Below are 16,672 nucleotides of genomic sequence, written 5' to 3' on the forward strand. Positions count from 1 at the left end.
GACCGCCCACACATAAAGAGAACAGAGATCAGATTGTATGTCAATGAGATTAGGCTTGAAAGGCATCGGGAATCATTTTATAATTGGGTAACCCACGTGTAGAAGTAATTATTTTGGTCTCTCCAGCCAAATCACATATGCAAGGGCGCCATATCCTAGTCCCTGGTTATCATCATCATGTAACGCCAACAAAGCCCAAAGATTCTCGCTCTCAAGAAAAGGAGCCCAAAGATAACGTCTGACAGCCTCATGTAACTTTGAGAGGAAATGAGAGGTGCTGGCTCTTGATTACACTTCGCCTCCTGTGATGCCTCAAAAAGTGAACGAAGAGGCATGACAAAAAGGAAAGAGAAAAATGAGTGAGTGAACGAAGAAGCGTCTCCGCCTGCCTGCTGCACACCTGTCCCAGCGGCGTGTGCATTCCTGGCTTGCTATGGTTAATGAAATTTTCACATAATGATAAGTGTTCGATGGTGAGTCACCAGCCCTTACAAGACTACTAGGCAAGGTTCTTAGCGGGGGTAGAGCTTGGAAGATGGCGTGCCTCCTAAGGTCCGATTTGGAGCATTTCTTTGGGCGGATACACATGTGGACATCGAATGAGACGTAGACCTAGGAATAGAGTACAATGAAGACGGTGTGTGTTGTAATGCCCTCGACAGAGGGCTCTTGTACCCCTTTTTCTCCCTTTAATACATGATACGCTTGCTATGCGTATTCGAGAAAAATAATAATGATAAGTACTTCATGACACCATAAGCCTTATGAATTCATATACAAAGATACACAAAAGTATCACTCGTAAAATGCAGAAGTTGTAGTTAAATTGAATAATTTACTGTTACTCATTTTGAGAATGTACAAGCTGTTTGATGAGGCCCGGCGACGTATCCTTTGTATGTTGATTTTTCCCAGGTCTAGCACATGATAATCGTCTTGCATTCATATCAAATGCATGTGAGCCGACGGCATTCATAAAAAGATGGTACGATAATGGTTGGAGATGGTAAATCATGACCTATACAAGCGAGTTGCATGTGCTAAAAATGAAGAGGAGTCCATCCACACGAGCCGATAAATGCAATGCAGTGAATCACCTCACTGGCAACAATGCCCAACATATAAACTTGTGTCCACTATAGCCATATTCCAGTTAGTCTAGTGACGAGGAACATAGATTGCCCACATATAGAGAGAACATAGATCGGATTGTATCTAAAAAAAAAGATTAGGCTTGAAAGACATCAGGAATCGTTTTATAGTTAGGTAACCCACGTGTAGAAGTAATTATTTTGGTCTCTTCAGCCAAATCATATGTGCAAGGGCGCCATATCCAAGTCCCTAGTTATTATCATCGTGTAACGCCGACAGCGCCCGAAGATAACGTCCAGCGGCCTCACGTAGCTTCGAGAGAAAACGAGAGGTGCCGGCTTTCCATTGCATCTCACCTCCTCTCGTAGCCTCAAAAAGTGAACGAAGAGGCATGAGCATGGCAACAGCAAAAGAAAAAGCGAAGAAGAGGCTAGGCTCCACACCTGCCCCGGCGCCGCGGGCGTTCCTTCCTGCCTGCCGTCCCCCCATATCCTAATCTCGATTTTATATTTTTCTTTATCCGAGCAGCCCTCTCGGACCCCACATATTATGCGCTCTTTCCATAACACAAATTCCGTCTGCCCGGCCTAAATTCCGCAGCCACGAGCCACGTGCCACCTGCCCGCATTCGCGAAGCGTATCGACGTAGCCGCCGTTACGTGCGCGCCGGCGCGGCCTTTAACCCCGGCCGGCACAGCCCAAGCATCCGAGCCGCACCATACTCTGCCCCACCACTTGTGCCACGCCGCGGCCGCCATTATTCCTTCCCACTCTCGCCAGCCCTCCCTCACCCGATGCCGCCGCCGCCGCCGCCACGCACCCTCGTCGTCGTCCTCCTCCTCGCCGTCATCGTCGTCGGCGCCGTCTCGGCCCATGGCCGCCTGCTCGCCTCCGACGGTCTCCCTGGGCAGGGGAGCGCGTCCGACGCCACCGTGCTCCGCCTCCCGTCGGCGGGGCGGCCGGTCGGGGAGGCGGAGGAGGGCGGGTGCGAGATGACCTACGGCTTCCTGCCGTGCACGGAGACGGCGGGGGGCAACCTCTTCCTCGCGCTGGCCTACGGCTTCCTCATGTTCAAGTCCGCCACCTACCTCTCCGCCGGCAGCGAGCTGCTGCTCGAGATCCTCGGCCCGGGGATCGTCGGCGGCCTCTTCCTCCCCATCCTCGGCGCGCTGCCAGACGCCTTGCTAATCCTCGGTTCGTTTCGTTCTTTTTCTTCCCGTGAACTCTGTTCATCTCCTTCTTTTTTTTTCAAAAAAATAATCTGTTCCTTTCAAAAAAAAAAACTCTGTTCATCTCCTCGCTTCGCTGTGTCTGTCTGATGACTGTCTTTTAGTTTTCGGCTCGTTTCATCGTTGGATGCTCTCAATCGATAGGAACCATCAAATGTTTATCATCCACTGGCTAATACTAGTAGTATTATATTACCTCTACTAATTAAGATAATGTCCAATTGTCCATGATCGTGCAGGGCTATTGTGGACATTTTACTCCTACAAAATAGGAAAGAGATTAGTATTATTTTTGCAGGTAATTAGGAAAATGATTATAGTTTCCTTAAATCTTGATGGTAAATAAGGAAAGATAAAAGTCCCTAATTAATGTTTTACTAATCAATCTGTTAACACAAAGGAGCAACGTGTAGTGTTTATTTTGTTCTGTTAATGTGTGCATTCTTTTCTTTCTTTTTTTTGCTGGAAATTAATAATGTCACTCAGTGGCGGAGCCAGGAATTTGCTACTGGCTATTCCTGTCAAATTTTTTTGGCCAAAGCAATAAAATAGAACAACAAATGTACAATAAGATGGCAATATCAATGACTCAATGACCATACATCGATAAAAGTAGCAAAATATCACTGTGGCAATATCTCTAACAATTAAGGAAGATTACAAATAGCAAAGGAAATTACAATATGACTTTACGATCCCCTTTTTGGAAGAGATTGATGACATCCTCATCTTTCACTTGCTTGAAGAATTTCTCTTTGAACAAATGTAACCAAGCAATTGTTCAAATATTCATTATCCATTTTGTTTCTTAGCGAATTCTTCACATATTTCATCGAGGAAAATACCCTCTCAACACTAGCAGTGGCTACCGGAAAAATGAGCACCAACTTAAGAAGTTTGTAGACAATATAATATTGTTCATTCTTTTTTGACTGAATCATCAAATCCATCACATAAACATTCTTCTTCTTGAAACTTCAATGTCCATTTAGTTCAATTTCAGTTTACAAACAATCAGTGAATGGCTTCTACTCCTTAGCAATCATAGGCAGTGGCATTTATAACAAATCTTTAGATTTCTTAAATAAACAGAGTGTAGCGACTCGACCCAAAATCGGTCAAGTCTCTGTGTATCTGTACCATCACAAGATCATGCTGGCACACACAGTACATTGATGAAAACATCAAAGTTCAATCACACCTGATTTATTACACGATTCTTATAGAGTCTCTATTACATCAGAATAAATTCGGCCGAAGGCCAAATGAGAAAAAAATAATGCGAAAGTGTAGACGATAAGCGAGTCCATCCGACTTCATAGGGCAATCACCGAGCGTGGATCGTAGCCTCACTCCTGGTTGGAAAACTCCTCTATAACATTAGACGTTGCGTTGCAGCCGTGTAGGTCAGCATTTTGAATATACCGGCAAGTCATAGAGAGAAAAAATAATAAATTGCTAACACTATATGCAATTTTGGCTGTGGGGCTCTAAGTTTAAGTTTTCGCGAAAAGCAAATTTTTCCCTACAACAAAAGGACTTGCTTGCAATTACTATAAAATATTGGTTGTTATTGAGATGGTTCCGCCAACCCGTGTCTCATACCCGAAATCATTAATAACCATTAATTTATTAAGTTTGGTGTTCAGAGTTCTGAATAAGTCCAATTCCAGAGGCTTAGTTGTCCGTAACTGGGGACACGGCTAATCTATTAGATTTCCACTCAAACATAGTACAATCTGGGATTATAAATCTCACGACTAATCAAAAACAATAACGGCCTAGTCGATCAATGATAAAATAAGAATAACATGGCGGTCATGACTAAACGTTCTCCTCAGATATCCTTGCGTCCTCCAGCGATGCGTCTTCCGGTGCGGCGTCCTCCGGTGGTGTGTCTCCTCTTGTTGCGTCCTTCAGTGGAGTTCTCTTCGTAATCCTTATCATTGCTCACAATGGGTCAATCGTCACCACTAGGAAAGAGAACTTCTCCCAGGTCCATCTTCTCCTCCATTACGGCAACATAAATCTTCAGTTCCTCGATTCTCTCCAGAAAATCCTTGACTTCCTCTTCATGCTCGTCGAAGTCGTCGCGAGCTTTATCCTCCAATTTCAGCTCACGAAAGATCAACCTCCTGAATACCTTCGAGCTTCGGTGTAGCGACCCGACCTCAGACGGTCAAGTCTCTGTGTTTCTGTGCCATCCCTGGATCAGTATGCTGGCACACACAGTACATCAATGTATATATCAAAGTGCAATCACATGTATAAATAACGTAAAACTGATATATACCTCGTAAGTCACAGCGGAAACAAATAGTCGGGTGTGGAGTCCCATCAACGCCATCGGCAGGTTGAGTGTAGACCGTAACCCTGTACCGTACTCTTACTCGTTGGAAGAAAGTATCTGCAACATGATACGTTGCAGCCGTGTAGGTCAGTACATTGAATGTACCGGCAAGATCACAACATGAGAAAACAGATGATAAAACTATACTATATGCAATATGGCTTTGTGGCTCTGTATCTAAGTTTTGTTTTGCATAAAAGCTGGTTTTATTTTCCCTACATCAAAGAAATTCAGGAGTCTATACTACGGAGTTTCCTATCATGACATGGTTCCGCCAACCGATGTCTCATGGCCCAAATCATCATAAGTTGCCCACAATTATGTTATCAGTCCGGTGTTGAGAGTTCCGAGATAAATCCAAGTCCAGAGGCTCAAATTGTCCGTAACCGGGGACACGGCTAATCGATTAGGTTTAAACCCTCTGCAGAGGTTTGTACACTTTACCCGCAAGATTCGATCCCTCTTTTTACGTTCTCGCACTTCAGGGTGTTTGAGAACAAGATGACCGAAACATGGTCTTCCAAAGAGTTCCTCTGACCACTGTCCGGTGCTCATCCAATCCTACCGTAGTTCTACATCTGCTAGCACCGTCCCAGCCAGAGTCACAACTAAGGTCAACCAAGCCAGAGCCCATAGTGACTTGCGGTTGCACAGGTAAGCTTCCGGGCATGAAGTATTCTTCTGTCTCTTTGAGTCTGGGTGAAGCTTTCCGCAAGATGTCATGGCGCTTCTCCATGCATCCCGGCCATCCACTGGTTTCTCCAGGGTGCCCGTCAACCGTCCTTCACCCAGTAGTGTGTATTGAATTCTTGTCTCGAGTCTCGAAGAAGTCTTGAAGTCCTGAAGATGCAGTCCTTGCCGATGCCATCATGAATTTGTTGTCATTGACGTAGAGTCCTCCATTCTCACACCACTCCCGAGCATTCATACCAAACCCCGTCTACTATAGCGTAGCATTAAGATAAATAACGTCCCGGGCTTGGTAACAGGGTGATGGGTTCCTACCTCATGCATACTACTCAACTACAAGAATTCAATATCACTACTGGAGGGTTGTTGAAAGGGTGCTACTACATGCAAATAAAACATAGGTATGAAAAACATGGTCAAAGTGAACTTGCCTGGTATTACTTGATGAAGATAACAAAGCTCTCAGAATAATGACTTGGTAGAACTATTCGTCACTCTGTTGAAAATCTATATAGTCAAACATAGCATTCATATAAGCAAACATACTAGCAAGCAATTCTAACACTCATAATAAAACCAACAAATAAAATGCAAATCAACAAGGGACACCAAATAAAAACAAAGGAAAACTACACAACAAAACTACTAAAGAAAACTCTAAGACATAACACAAAACAGTTTTGTCCTAAGTAAAAAATTAACAACAATTAAAACACTAAACTAATAAATTAACAGAAAATACAAAGTAAAACAACTAATTTAACAGAAGGTATTTTTCATAAAATTTTATTTGCAAAAAGAAACAAATAAAAAGCTTTTATGAAACACTAACTATGACCTAAACAAGTTTTCCTACAAAACTAAGTAAAATAAGTTTTTAAAACAAAAACAAAATTTTCTTTTGTTGACTAACAGAAACTAAACTAAATTTTTCAAGAGTGACAAAAAGAAATAATTTAAAACTAATAAAAGCAATAAAGAAAAGACTTAAAACAAAACTATAACTAAAACAGTACTGTTTTGCTAAAACATTAATTTAAAATAAACTAAAAATAAATCACTATATGCTACTGGATAGACAAAACTATAACAAAACAGTAGCAAAAAGAATCAATCAAAAATATTTTATAAAACCCAAGATACGACCAAATTGGTGATTTGAACAAATTTCATCAAATTCAATTTTAAACAACTCAAATATGAAATCCAATTGCACTAGCAGAAACTTCAAGAAATCATAAAACTAATGCAAAAAGAAACACTAAATTTGGATCTAAAACATAAAAGTTATAAGCAATATAGAATCAGAACTATTCTGTTTTTAAAACAGAAACGAAAAATCAAAACAAAAAAAATCGGCCACTAGCTACGTGGCCTACTGCTATCGGGCCAGGGAGGTGGGCGATCTGAACTATCTAGCGCTCGGTCGTAAAATAACACAAACGTGTACGGGCTAAAACAGAAAGACCGGTTGGCTAAACCGACTAGACTTGAACCGATCTAAACCGAATAAAAACCGTAACAAACCGGAACTAAACCGATCTAATTAAAAAAAGTAACCGTTCGTTAGATCTAATCTATGCCGTCAATAACAGATCGGACGGTGGAGGTTGCTTACAGCGGTGGTGGCGTCTCCGACGAGGTCGTCGTCGGCGGTGGCGGCTCGGACGTCGGTGGCGGTGGCGCTCCGGTCGTCCGCGATGAAGGTGGAGGGGTCGGCGCGATGTAGCGGGCGACGATGAGTCCAACGGTGGTCGTGGAGTCGGAGGAGATGGTCGGAGGTGGTTGACGGCGAGCTCGAGGCGGCGGATGGCGTCGGTGATCAACGACGATGGCAATCCGGTGGTTTTGCGGCTCAGGCGAGTTGTTGGGAAGGTGTAGTCGAGGGAGGGGATCACGATGGTGGTGGCTGCGGGTCTCGGGGAGGTCGGAGGCGGGCTCTAGGGCATCAATGGTGCGGTGGCGGTGCTCGGCTCCGGCGAGAGATTACGGGCGAGGCAAGGGGTTTCGGTGAGGGGAAAGGAGGGGAACGGGTCGAGGGAGAGGGGTATTTATAGGGGGAGGAGTTCTTGGAGGAGGGGGCGAGGGGATTCGTGATCCCGAGAAGATCGGGATTCCGGCGGCGGCGGCGCGACTTGGCGTGGGGAGGAAGAAGACGGCGGGCGAGGGCGATCGGGCAGTGGGGCCCAGCGGTCAGTGGCACAAGGGCGAGAGAGAGAGGAGCGGGCGACCGAGGCGGAGGCGTTTCGGGCGTGCGCGCAGCTGTGGGCTGAAAGGCCAGTGGGCCGTGCGGTGCGGGAAGAGAGAGAGAGGAACAGTGCTGGGCTTCGGCCTGGTACTGTTCGAGGATTTTCTTTTTATTCTTTTCACAGACAACAAAATAAAAAGAAACAACAAATAATAATAAAAAGTATATAGGCATATAATATATCAAAATTTTCAGAAAAACATTTCCTAAAACATGAACTATTTTCCAGGTTCAAATAAAATACACAAAAAATCAAATAAAGCAAACAGTGCTACTGTTGCATTAAAATCCAACAAAAATCATTTTTAAAATACCAAAATTATTTCAAAATTATTTTCTCCTAATTTTCCATTGAAGGGCATTTATTTATTTTTAGGAGAAAAATAATTTGAATAAAATCCAAATAATTCCAAATTTGAAAGGGAGTTTCAAAATACTTTCAAATGACTTTCAATTTGATTCTTTTTGACTTCCAACTCATATTTCATATAATTGAAGAAGTCATTTTATCTTCTCTCATGAAAATCATTGAGTTGCATAAAGTTTTTTTTAGAATTTGAAATATTTCCAACTGGAATTCAAATCTTTTCAAAAACCCTTTGGATTTCAAATGGAAGAAGTCATGTCATCTTCACTCTGGGGTTTTGTGTTGAAATGAATTTGAATTCATTGAGATAAAATGCAAGGATGAACGTTTGGGAAAGTCATTTCGTTCCCTCTCATCCAACTTCAAAAGTTTCAAATTTCACTCACTTTCAGTCAATCAATCAAACAAACAATCATAATAATTTATTTTATATAACATTCCAAAATTTAGAATTTTGGGATGTTACATTCGGCGTGATTGAACCTCCAGATTCCTGACGTGAGTCTCCAGGTCTTGGACATATGAGAGAATGGAGTCGTCATCCACAGTGCGCACGATATCTTCATTTCTAGCTCTGCAGGAAATCATGGCGAGGTCTGATGCGTTAAGCTCGGCCTTGTACTCTTCTCGGAGGTGTCCAAGTGCACGATGAATAGCCATGTCTCTCCCGAGGATCCAAGTGGGGGCGGTAAACTCAAAGTTGATGGGCTCTGAGAAGCTTCGAAAAGTCCTCCCTGGAATGTGCACCACAATCCTATAGCGAGTGTCCGTTCGAAGTGCATTGGTAGGCTTCCCGGTGATGGAGGGCAGAGCAATCTTCAGCTTCCTGACGATCTGAATCAGCTTCTTGTCGAAAGGCATCGTCTCATCTGGCTGGCAAAACTCCGGCAGCAGAACTGGGGTGTACTCACGGCCATCTAGAATGTTGAAATCAGAGGGAAGTCAGAAATGAACAGGGGAGAATTATGGGGAAAAATACAAAAAATAAAATAATTTCTTCATATGGCTTTTCGATCCTAGGGGTTACGTACTACGGTCAGCGTGTGCTCTGAATACCATCTCTGTCGAGTACACCCCAGTTCTGCTGCCGGAGTTTTGCCAGCCAGATGAGACGATGTCTTTCGGCAAGAAGCTGATTCAGATCATCAGGAAGCTGAACATTGCTCTGCCCTCCATCACCGAGAAGTCTACCAATGCACTTCCGACGGACACTCGCTATAGGATTGTGTGCACATTCCAGGGAGGACTTTCGGAAGCTTCGCAGAGCCCATCGACTTCGAGTTACCGCTCTCACTTGGATCCTCGAGTTACAGGGCCGAGTTTGACGCATCAGACCTCGCCATGATTTCTCACAGAGCTAGAAATGGAGATATCGTACGCACTGTGGATGATGACTCCACTCTCTCAGATGTCCAAGACCTGGAGACTCATGTCAGGAATCTGGAGGTTCAGTCACGCAGAAGCCCGAAGGTATTCAGGAGGTTGATCTTCCGTGAGCTGAAATTGGAGGATAAAGCCCGCGACGACTTCAACGAGCATGAAGAGGAAGTCAAGGATTTTCTGGAGAGAATCGAGAAACTGAAGACTTATGTTGCCGTAATGGAGGAGAAGATGGACCTGGGAGAAGACCTCTTTCCTAGTGGTGACGATTGACCCCTTGTGAGCAATGATAAGGATTACGAGGAGAGCTCCACTGAAGGATGCAACAAGAGGAGACACACCACCGGAGGACGCCGCACCGGAAGATGCACCGCTGGAGTATGCAAGGATATCTGAGGAGAACGTTTAGTCATGACCGCTATGTTATTCTTATTTTATCGCTGACCGATTAGACCGTTATTGTTTTCGATTAGTCGTGAGATTTGTAATCCGAGATTAAACTATGTTTGAGTGGAAATCTAATCGATTAGCCGTGTCCCCGGTAACGGACAACTGAGCCTCTGGAATTGGACTTATTCAGAACTCTCAACACCAAACTTAATAAATTGATGGATTATTAATGATTTCGGGTATGAGACACGGGTTGGCGAAACCATCTCAATAACAACCAATATTTTGTACTAATTGCAAGCAAGTCCTTTTGTTGTAGGAAAATTTTTGCTTTTCGTAAAACTTAAACTTAGAGCCCCACAACCAAAATTGCATATAGTGTTAGCAATTTTTTTCTCTCTATGACTTGTCGGCATATTCAAAATGCTGACCTACACGGCTGCAACGTCTTATGTTGCAGAGGAGTTTTCTGACCAGGAGTGAGGCTACGATCCACGCTTGGTGATTGCCCTATGGAGTCGGATGGACTCTCTTATCGTCTGCGCTTCCGCATTAGTTTTTTTTTCTCATGAGTTGGCCTTCGGCCGAATTTATTATGATGTAATAAAGACTCTATGAGAATCGTATAATAACTCAGGTGTGATTGAACTTTGATATTTTCATCAATGTACTGTGTGTGCCAGCATGATCTCGGGATGGTACAAATACACAGGGACTTGACCAATTTTGGGCCAGGTCGCTACACAGAGGGCAAAAAATACCTTGCTGGAGCACTGGAGCTGTGCCGTGGTCAGTAGAGGAGGGGTCAGCGGTGCAGCCGTGGAGGAGAGGACTGGAGGTGGAGGGCGCCAGCAGGCAGCAGTAGCAGAGGGTCCGGGGAGGCTGGATCCCCAAGTGGCCGAGCCGGTCCGGGGCAGTCCGGGAGGGGCGGACCGGCGGAGGGGGAGGGCCGGCCGGATTGGAGGGGAGGCGGGGACGGAGAGGGCCGGCCGGATTGGAAGAGAGGGACCGAGGGGAGGGAGACGGCCGGACGGAGTTGGAATCGCCGCCGCCGCTAGGTTTAGGAATCGGAAAACAGGGGAGGGAGAGATGCTCGGCGCCTCGGCTGCTTGCTCGCCGCGCGCGTAACTAGACAGCGCTCGCTCCTCTCTCTCAGGTTGGCTGGATTAACTCCTGGGCCATGTAACATACTCCTATGTATTGAAAAAATAGGCCAAAATCTTGGGTATTCTAGGGAATTCCCAGGAATACCCCAAGCGCCACCACTGATGTCACTGTGTTCGGTTTAAGTACATAAGTATATTGATTATTAATCACCTAAGTAATTTAGACAAACTATATTTCGCCATTTGCACCACACACACACATACAAAAAATGTCAATATGCATATTATATAAAAACATAATGCTTAGATATTAAATATAAACCACATGTTTTCTTTTCAAAACCAAAGGATGTGACAAAGAAAAAAATGTCACTTTAATATGCAATATATAATATAATAAAGATGGTTGTGTGCATTGCTTGATGCAGAGGACGGGGGTTATCCTCCTTTTCAAAATGAACTTTAATATATAATAAAATAGTATGCATTATAAGGATGCTATATTTTACTTTCAGCGAACATGCATAGTATACAAGGAAGTCATTATTTGGAATGACATAGCATCAAATAATTTTATAATACAGTATGTTTTTTGTCCCATTTTTACGAACACTCGAGTGATATGTAGATGCAAAATGCATAATGTGTCTGTTCTTGCATTTCAGTTTCTGGCCTCTCTGGCACTAAGGAGGTTGCTCAAAGTCAGGTTTTGATTGGAATGGGCCTGCTGGCGGGGTCGACGATCATGCTTTTAACCATACTTTGGGGATCTTGTGTTATTGTCGGTAAATGTGATCTGTCAGAGAATTCAACTACAATCGATTCCCAAGATACCAAAGCCTTCAGTCTTTTTGGTATGTTGTTATTTCTCAAATTCCAGTCTGGGGGTCCTACCTAAGAAATTGAATGTCATTAAGTGCACCTGACATCTGGACTTCCAAACAAATCGTTGAACAATATTACCACCTAATAGCTTTGTATATTTAGTTACAATGTGATGCTCCACATCACTACACTAGTTTAGATAGGGGCTCTACTTCAGCTTACACTTAATGAAACTATTTTGAGTTACTTCATGAAACTATAGGCGCTTGTTGAGTCACTCAGTATAAGAAATTTTGATTTCTTTTTACCTCTATATCACAAACATGAATTTTGGGCCTGATATATCAGTATGATGGCTGGCTTGCATCAGTACATACGTGATCCATTAGACCCCTTCTGATATTTTGCTAAATAACATCTGTGCTGTTAGGCTCTGGTGTTTCCACTGATTTGCAGACCAGCTATGCAGCAAGAATCATGGCAATATCTATTCTCCCCTTTATCGTTGTTCAGATACCGCAAATTCTGAAGCTCCAATCTGGTCATCGCTTAACTCTACTGCTTGGGCTTATAGTTGCAGTGCTACTTCTGCTTACTTATTGCCTGTACCAGGTATATACTGACCTCATGAGAAAATGAACTCTACTCTTTCCCACCTTTTCTGCTTTAATAGTACATTTCTCTCTAGTATAGCTATGTACATTTCGTCTGAAAAAGTTATGATTTTTTTATCAAGACACTTTACAAGATCTTGGAGGTAAGGAAATTTAACAAGAATAAATGATGCCTCTCTACCACCCATCTGACTTTCCTCTAGGCATTTCATTTGGTCAGGAGCTGAAATCTTGTGGCACGTGTTCATTTATGTGTTGCTAATTTTCCAGGGGGCAATCACACACTACTTGCATTTATTATCATCTTATTTTGATCTATATTGCCCCATTGAACAATACTTGCATACTCCACAAACAGATCTTTCAGCCATGGATTCAGAGGAGGAAATTAGAATATTCAAGACTGAAGCATGTAATGTCTGGGCTTCTGAAACATGCTCAAATGCATACTTTTGGTCACCTTATTGATGATGATGGCACACCAAATGTTTCTGTCATAGAGAAGTATGACTGGTTTGCAATTCGTTTTTACCTATATTTTCATCCCAAAAAGTATCTTCTAAATGATACTGTAAAAATTGGCAGGTTATTTCACAAAATTGATCTGGACAATGATGGAAAGATAGGGCGTGGTGAACTACAGGCTTTCATCGTTGGTGTGAATTTTGAAGATATTGAGTTGGATAGTAACCTAGCTACAGATCAAGTCATGGCTGACTTTGATAGGTCTCGGAATAGTTCCATTGAAAAGGGAGAATTCGTTGATGGCGTCCTTAGATGGCTGGAAGAAGCTAAGCGTGTTGTTGCTGGTTCTGGTGCCTACTCAAAAAAGTTTATGGAGGATTTTCACATTGTAAGTCTGTAGTCACATATTTGCGCAGTTGTTTTGTCCATAAAGATAAACTGAGTCATCCTACAATTGTGCAGACAACAGGGGAAGAACATAATGCACTGCTTGACAAGCATGAAGATGATGGTGAATCTATTGAAAATCCAACCTGGACATGCTTCAAGGCCATTTCACTTTTGCTTCTCGGAACTGCAATGGCAGCTGCATTTGCAGACCCACTTGTTGATGCTGTGCACAACTTTTCAAGTGCTACCAGTATACCATCTTTTTTCATTTCCTTCATTGCGATGCCACTGGCTACCAATTCCAGTGAGGCTGTCTCGGCAATTATCTTTGCCAGCCGAAAGAAGCAACGCACTTTGTCTCTAACATTCTCTGAGGTATGTCTGTTGGATACCTTGTGTTTACTGTTGACTACTGGAGCAGTCATATAAATACCTTTATTCTGATTGGTTTCTTAGTTTCAATGGTTTTTTCCCTTCTCTAAATTTTGCTTGTTTTTATTTCTCCTATACTGTTAACCTAGTTATTTGATAACCTTATATATATTGCAAGGTATTCTGTGGAAGAAATTAGAAACAGTTTTTCGAAGAACTGGAAGTTCTTACATACTGTAGACTTTGGCTTCCTTGGTGTTTTGTTGTTACCATGGATTCTATTTTTCCTTATTTTGTGAGTCTTTTTTTAAGTGGATACAGGATGTACGGTGAATAAATATTTGTTTGATTTGTGCAATCCCTTTTAGATATATGAGCATTTTGCTGTATTCTTCTTTTTTCTTGGTCAAGCTACAACCAAATATTTATCCGTTCAGATACATATGAGACAAAATGTGATAGGAATATCAGTGGATGTTAGATTCTGTACGAACGTTAGTCTAATTTACAGAACATGGTAATAGAATTTTATCAACACTTGTAGACGTAAGCAGAACACATCACGTCACAAGAAAGCTTAAACTGAGCCTTAGCAAAAAACGAATGTCGTGATGGTAGCAAGGGTTTGAGTCCAAATTGTTGAGTGCGGTTTACTAGAAGATATTTGTAAAAACATACTTTAGATGATTAAAAATTCTATTCAAATGAAAAAACAAATCTACTCAAAATGGCAAAAATAAACTCTACACAAATGGCAGTATGGGAAATCTGATTGATTGAATGATTTTTGGCATCACTACATATAGGTCACTCTCGGATCTTTGTGCAAAATCTGATTTCATTGAATGATTTTCGGCATCAGTATGTACAAGTCACTCCTGTTTTTTGCGGTACATGTTTTTTCCGGGGTACATGGATATCTGTTGTATACAAGACTGACCACATGAAAATAGTGTGGCTCTGCTTATTTTGGAAATATTTCTATTTTATTTTCCATCAGCATGTCATTGTAAAAATAGCATGGCAATATCTTTTTTAATAAGAAAGGCAGGAGCTTCGCAACATAAAAATCTGGCCATACCGCAGTATTTGTATTCTCAAAAGTTCCAGAAAGGGAATTTCATGCGATGCCATCATTTCAACTGCAGGTCTACGGTGGAGTGACCATGAACAACACGCTCTGCCTGGCCGTGTTCTTGGCTCTCGTTTACATCAGGGGCTTAACTTGGGACTTCTCTTCAGAGGTGCTCGTCATCTTCCTCGTGTGCATCATCATGGGCCTCTTCACCAGCTTCCGGACCAAGTTCCCGCTGTGGACGTGCTTCGTCGCCTTCCTTCTGTACCCACTGTCGCTGGTCTTGGTTTACATCCTCGACTACAAGTTTGGCTGGTCGTAGACCTGACCTGAATGGTGGTTAGTTGATAGGTCTGATATACGGGGACAAATGTAGGCATGAAGACCACTTCTCTTAGGCATGGGATCACTTCTCTTACTGCTTGTAAACCTCATCTTGTACGTGTTTCTGGTTGGATGGAGACTACGGCATACTTGGGGCCGTCGCTAATAAGTTACGATCAGAGGAGATGATATCTTGTGTGTTGCTGAGGGAATTGGTTGCAGTATAATTCATCGAGATATGTCATACGGAACATGAATATTTGGATTAACAATATGAGAACTAAAACTGAAATTACATATGTCTGTTGTATAGTTGCTAAATATATGTTTGACTATAACTAACATAATTGAATCAGAAGTCTTTTTCCATGCATGGTTGCATATTGAAGTGAGTTTTCTCATGTATGGTTGTATATTGAGGTGGTATGTCTATTTATTTATGTTTTGAGTTGGTATGTTTATATGTTGAGAGAAAAGGTCAGTGCGAATCACCTATTTTGTTGAGATAATATTGCTTAGGTCTCGCTCGTCACCAAGACAAGTTCAGTAAAATACCAGTCAACATGTGCATCAGCACCATGTTCCATCAGCCATCCCCCACTAAACTAAATCTACGAACCGCCTGGTCTGAACTCGACGTTGCTGCGCAAATTGAATCAACCATCAGAAGACCTTGATAGTTTGTGCCAAGCTATGCCACCCGACCTCGATAGTTTTTCAGAAGCTCCTCCATTTCCTTGCTTTCAGGCTACCAAGTGGTGCGTGCAAAAGAATCAATTGTTTTAAGACTGAGAACAAATGTAAGAGCAAAACAAAAATACAATACTGGGCCATGAGCTTAGCAAAAAGGAGGTCACTGGTCGATGAAGACAATGCAGCATCAGTGTAGCTCAAAGATTGAAATGAGACTAGATTTCGGATTTTAGAATTTGGAGGCTTAGAAGTGCATTCATCATCTGAAGCATGATGAGCGTCATCATCATCATTAGGTTCGGTCTCGGTTCGGCTCGGTACTTTGGTCATCGGTTTATATGCCCACCCCGAATCATCATCTTGACTACATACTCAAGGTTCCTGCATTGCAACTCTTCAAGCATGGAAGTTGGCTCTTCGCTGCTTGAATTTTCAGGGTCAACTTCACACTTACAGGAGGCGTTGTCCTTCTAACACCGCAAAAAAATAAGCTTACCCATTGTCTTTGCATTTAATCGTTTTTTTTTTCACATTATGAAGTCCTCTTTATAGATGAGCTACAAATGGGTTGTGGAAGAATTTTCCTTTCCACCCACGCTAGTTCTGGACTTTGTGCCCCATATCATTCAATTCAACATGTTGCAGCATTACAGGCGTAATGGAGATGCCAAAGAAAACTTTTTTTTTATCATATTTTTCATTGGCACAGCGGAAATAAGGTATCAAATTGTATTTGTACATTCATTATGTGAAAACAAAATCGATGGAAGGCAAAGACAGCTAACTTCTATTTATTCAAATCCGCAACTTGTATCAAGATTCGCTGTAAAAGTTACAAGGAAGCTCTCTTATGAAGTGGCAAACTGAGACTGAAAACTAAGAAAGAGCACAACCAGGCAGGGACTGCAACCAAGAGATGAAATGCAAGGAACCTGGAGGATGTACTCAATGATGATCATACTTGTCATGCTTTCGACAATGAATAAGAGATAGAAGATACAACAATAGCTGCAGCCTCTTCATAAACACAAATTTTCATGGGCTGGAAAAGCAAAGAAGTAA

General features: G+C 42.4%; 1 protein-coding gene across 2 annotated transcripts; it reads left to right on the plus strand.

The window, feature by feature from the left end:
• Positions 1-1,646: 1,646 nt before the first annotated feature.
• Positions 1,647-15,284, plus strand: LOC123164691 (sodium/calcium exchanger NCL2). 2 transcript variants are annotated; one of them, XM_044582240.1, is made up of 7 exons: positions 1,660-2,286; positions 11,518-11,706; positions 12,108-12,289; positions 12,650-12,795; positions 12,877-13,144; positions 13,219-13,521; positions 14,667-15,284. In XM_044582240.1, the coding sequence occupies exons 1-7, from the start codon at positions 1,887-1,889 to the stop codon at positions 14,913-14,915; spliced, it is 1,737 nt and encodes a 578-aa protein (XP_044438175.1). In that variant the 5' UTR covers positions 1,660-1,886; the 3' UTR covers positions 14,916-15,284. The 2 variants fall into 2 exon arrangements, with proteins under 2 accessions (XP_044438174.1, XP_044438175.1); XM_044582239.1 differs by having other exon boundaries at positions 1,647-2,286; positions 12,650-13,144.
• The last annotated feature ends 1,388 nt before the right edge of the window (positions 15,285-16,672 follow it).

This window comes from Triticum aestivum, chromosome 7D, assembly GCF_018294505.1.
Source record: "Triticum aestivum cultivar Chinese Spring chromosome 7D, IWGSC CS RefSeq v2.1, whole genome shotgun sequence".
Lineage (NCBI taxonomy): Eukaryota > Viridiplantae > Streptophyta > Magnoliopsida > Poales > Poaceae > Triticum > Triticum aestivum.

What these genes read in the sequence shown, in the direction of transcription:
- LOC123164691 (XM_044582239.1), top strand. Translation starts at nt 1,887, where the DNA reads ATGCCGCCGCCGCCGCCGCCACGCACCCTCGTCGTCGTCCTCCTCCTC. An exon ending in CAAAGCCTTCAGTCTTTTTG is followed by an intron (nt 11,707 to 12,107) that starts GTATGTTGTTAT and finishes CTGTGCTGTTAG; the next exon opens with GCTCTGGTGTTTCCACTGAT. An exon ending in TGTCTCTAACATTCTCTGAG is followed by an intron (nt 13,522 to 14,666) that starts GTATGTCTGTTG and finishes TTTCAACTGCAG; the next exon opens with GTCTACGGTGGAGTGACCAT.